Raw genomic sequence first — 4,221 nt, forward strand, 5'->3', positions numbered from 1 at the left:
GGGTTTGCCACCATTCCCTGCTGGAGCCTCGTGGTGCTTTTCGCTCAATAAACACTCACAACGCCCGATCTGGGAATCGAAACTGCGATCCTATGACCGCGAGTCCGCTGCCCTAACCATTGGGCCATTGCGCTTCCACAAAGTTTTGTGTAAGACTAAGCAAAAACGCTAAAGAAACTTATGAAATTCACTAGACTGCTTATGGATTAATATTTTCGTTGGCATAAGAAGTTCAAGGACGATAAAAGGGGAGGTGAGAAATGACGAGAGGGGTGGGAGGGAGAAGGACGCCAGAACATCAGGGGTGGTGGAGAAAATTCGCAATTTTCTGGATGGAGGCCGTCGTGTGTCCATAATGACAATAAGCATACAGTTTGAAGTTGGTGTGGCGACAGCACAGAATTATTCATAAGGATTTGAGCATGCGCAAAACCTGTGCAAAGATTGTTCCTAGGTTGCTCAGGTTAGAGCATTCGGGCAACCAGCTACTTGACAGAGATGGACACCAAAACTGTCCCACAACGTTCCTACGGTTCAGACCTTGTTCCTTGTGATTGTTGGTTGTTCTCTGAGATGAAGGAGACTCTCAGAAGAGGAAAGCGGCTGTGATAAGGGTCTCGGACTCCTTCCCTTTGAAGGACATCCATGGAACCTTCATGATGTGAATGGAGCGCTATAACATGAGCATTGAAGTCAAAAGATCCTGATTTGAAGGAGATTAGTTTTGTACTTCCTTGAAATTAATGTCGTTCCTGAAAAACTTTGAAGACATCTGGAATCTACGTTGTATATGTGGCATTCTTCTCTTGTATATTGTTAGTATATGTTTTGCATTGCACACAGACACACACACACATTGGAGAAAGAAATGATCTTGCCATATCTATTTAATTTTTGCAGCACCTACCACGACTCCTGTACGCTATTAAAACGCATGAAAGACGAGAACTGGGGAGGCATGATGGCTGATATAATCACCCAAGTTGATAGCTATTTCTCGATGTACAACATTGATCTTACTTGCCCGGTGTCCAAACAAAGTCTTACGATATCCAGTATGAATGTATCCCTGCCTCATGTACCAAGTTATTTGTCCTTTTTGGCTTCGGTGAGTATTACTCCTCATCTTTAGTTACTACAGTACAAATTGATACTCTTTTACTCTTTTACTTGTTTCAGTCGTTTGACTGCGGCCATGCTGGAGCACCGCCTTTAGTCGAGCAAATCGACCCAGGACTTATTCTTTGCAAGTCTATTACTTATTCTATCGCGTGCTTATGCGATGTATATGTGCGCGTGGATGCGTGTAAAGGGGAAAATAACTCGAATAAGCCAATGACATGGCTTCCGATAAATCTTGTAGTTGACGATGTACTAAATACTGCGCGCAAAAATTTATAGATGTATTAAAATTTACCCCTTAGTTGGAGAAAGAAAGCAATGTAGTAGAAATTGCTGGTGACTGTCAAAGTAAAGGGGAGATAATTATGAGAAGTTATAAATTGCACAGTAAATTCTTCATAAGTGAACAAGAGTGCCCTCATCCAAGGTTTGGTTGCCAAATTCCCCTCTAAAAGCACTCGCAAGACTTGAGGATACAGTAGATATGCTCAGTGATTTGAACTCGGAAGCACGCCCCCAGATGCCAGTACCGGTACCACCTTCTATAAGTGATGTTCAAATGCATGTAAACAATTACGATGGTATACTAAAAAGTTCCTGGCTTAAAGGGTGTCGCAAAAGGCCTGGTTGGAGGCCCAACCTTCCGAGTTCTTTTACAGGGTTTAGAAAAACTGAAGGACCACTGCAATAAGTGTGGGAATTTGTGAGGGAAATATGTTGAATAAAATCATAATTAACTAATCCTCCTGCATATCCTTTTACCCTAAGCCAAGTATTTTTCAGCACCCCCTTGTACATGTACACAATTATTTTAATCTAATTTTCTAAAAATTTTATTTTACCAAGGGTTCCTACAAAGTCCATGTGAACATGGTTGACAGACATACGAAAGAACAGACGTTTTGTCTTGATCTAGAATTCAGCATCGCCTAACGGAAAAACCGGCAAACACTTAGTATCGGATCATCATAGTGTTCGTTGTGTGAACTTTTCCATCCCCTAAATAAAACCTCTATTCCAGTTTCTATTGTATCCCTCAAATATTTTCATGTTATTCTTTTACATTTAACAAAGCTTTATCTAAAATAGGTTTTAATTTATTTTTTAGATAACATTACTTATAAAGAACATAAAATACTTGAAGTCTATAGCATTATTATTAAAGCGGGCGAGCCGGCAGAATCGTTATCACGTCTGATAAAATGATTGACGGCATTTCAACCGACTCTTTACGTTCTGACTTCAAATCCCGCCTTTCGGGGTGGATAAAATAAGTACATTTGAGATAAAACAAGTACATGTAATCGACTAGTCTCCTTCCCAGGTATTTCAAACCTTGTGCCTATAATAGAAAGGATTATTATTATTTTTAATATTCGAAGAACACGTTGGAACGGTTTGATATCTGGCGTTGTTTTTAATACTAAAAACAAAATTTTGGAAGATCTCAGGTTTCTAACAATCATCACAAGTTCGTTTTTGCTGTGACAGACAAACCAACTTGATTCCATATCACAAAGTTATGAAATGTTTAGCAAATTTAAAACTAACATACCTTGTTTACAGGCCAAATTCTATTTTCCGCATTAATATACGTATTGATACTGTATTTGATTGCAAGCGCCACAATTTTTTGAGAGAAATATTCTCATCTAAGGAAGTGGCATCTTTGGGATTTTTTCTTCTTTTACTAAAAAAAAAAAAAAACTCCAAATGCAACATTACCTCAAAATTTCTCAAGTCATCTTAAAATAACATATTAAAAAAAAAAATTAAGAAGTTTCATTTATATTCTTTTTTCTGATATACTTTACTGAAAAAATGTACACAGAAACTTTTTATTCAGATCAGTTTTGAAATAAAGCTATTTTCAACCGCACACCCCACCAGAAAAAAAAAAAACAACAAACAAACACGAAATAAATTTCTTATTCTTGAGTAATGAATCGTTAATTCTTTTGGCAACGTTGGTTTTTCACAGATTGTACATGAGAATGTTTTCTAAAAGTATGGAGAATGAGAGGTTATTGTAAAGCAACCATTTCTTATAGAGTTGGATCTGAGACATCCTTTTGACAGCTTTTGAAACAACTGGAACATCTACATGGCCTCTCCAACATACTATAAGCAGTAGTTAAATTTCCTTACCTCTTCAATGTCATTTTTCGTTTTTTAATTTCATTTTTAGGTAGCGAATTGGCAGTCATTGGCACATCGGCTAGAATGCCTCGTGCATGCAGTTCCACTCTCCCATAATTTCTAACTTGAATGGCCGTTGAAGTTAGTTTTGTCATTCATGCTTTCGGCTTTGATTATATATATATATATATATATGTATTTATTTTTTCTTAGTTAATAATTACCTCCGACAAAATAAATTGGTTAATAGATACCAGGGTAGTAACGATCACAAAATGATTGTGGTATAACTCCTGTTTATGAGGTAGAAACTCCGTTATTTTGGGAAATTGAGTAAATATAAACGTTTAATAAATGGAATAATACGCATATGTTAAATGAATTCTTTAACATATACGTATTACTCCATTTAGTAGATTTATATATATGTATGTGTATATATGTGTGTATATATGTATAACCACAGGCGTGGCTGTGTGGTAAGAAGCTTGCTTTCCAATATGATTCCGGTTTCCTTTTTTCTGGGTCCTCGGGCCGACCAAACCCTTGTGAGTGGATTTAGTAGACGGAAGCATCACCGAGAAACTTATGTGTGAGGGTGTGTGGCCTTTAACAGAGTCTACTCTGTGGCATGTAGTCGGGCCAGAAATCCATCTTGAGGATACTGTCTACCTTCCCTCACACACCTACGCCCTCGCATATAACGGTTTCAGCATGTAAAATCGTTAACCCAGGCACGTTTTTTTCTTTCTCCGTTTTCTTTCCTCATCTCTGTCGTCTATACACCTATAGGCGTACATTCGTATCGGAACATACACATCCATACCCGTATGTAACCATACTTGTACGCATAAATGCGCGAATATACACAGGCGCGTGCACACACACACACACACACACACACACGCACATGAATGCATAAACAACTGCACACATGCTCGCACAAGCGCATATATATAT

At 38.0% G+C, this 4,221-nt stretch overlaps 1 protein-coding gene across 1 annotated transcript in view; it reads left to right on the plus strand.

The window, feature by feature from the left end:
• LOC106882321 (ganglioside GM2 activator) overlaps positions 1-3,060 on the plus strand; it is a 6,974-nt gene extending 3,914 nt beyond the window's left edge. The window contains exons 3-4 of the mRNA XM_014932963.2: positions 901-1,108; positions 1,969-3,060. Of these exons, the coding sequence (XP_014788449.1) occupies positions 901-1,108; positions 1,969-2,055 (295 nt within the window). The 3' untranslated portion in view covers positions 2,056-3,060. The remainder of the gene's footprint in view (positions 1-900; positions 1,109-1,968) is intronic.
• Positions 3,061-4,221: the final 1,161 nt, after the last annotated feature.

This window comes from Octopus bimaculoides, chromosome 21 (genome assembly GCF_001194135.2).
Source record: "Octopus bimaculoides isolate UCB-OBI-ISO-001 chromosome 21, ASM119413v2, whole genome shotgun sequence".
Lineage (NCBI taxonomy): Eukaryota > Metazoa > Mollusca > Cephalopoda > Octopoda > Octopodidae > Octopus > Octopus bimaculoides.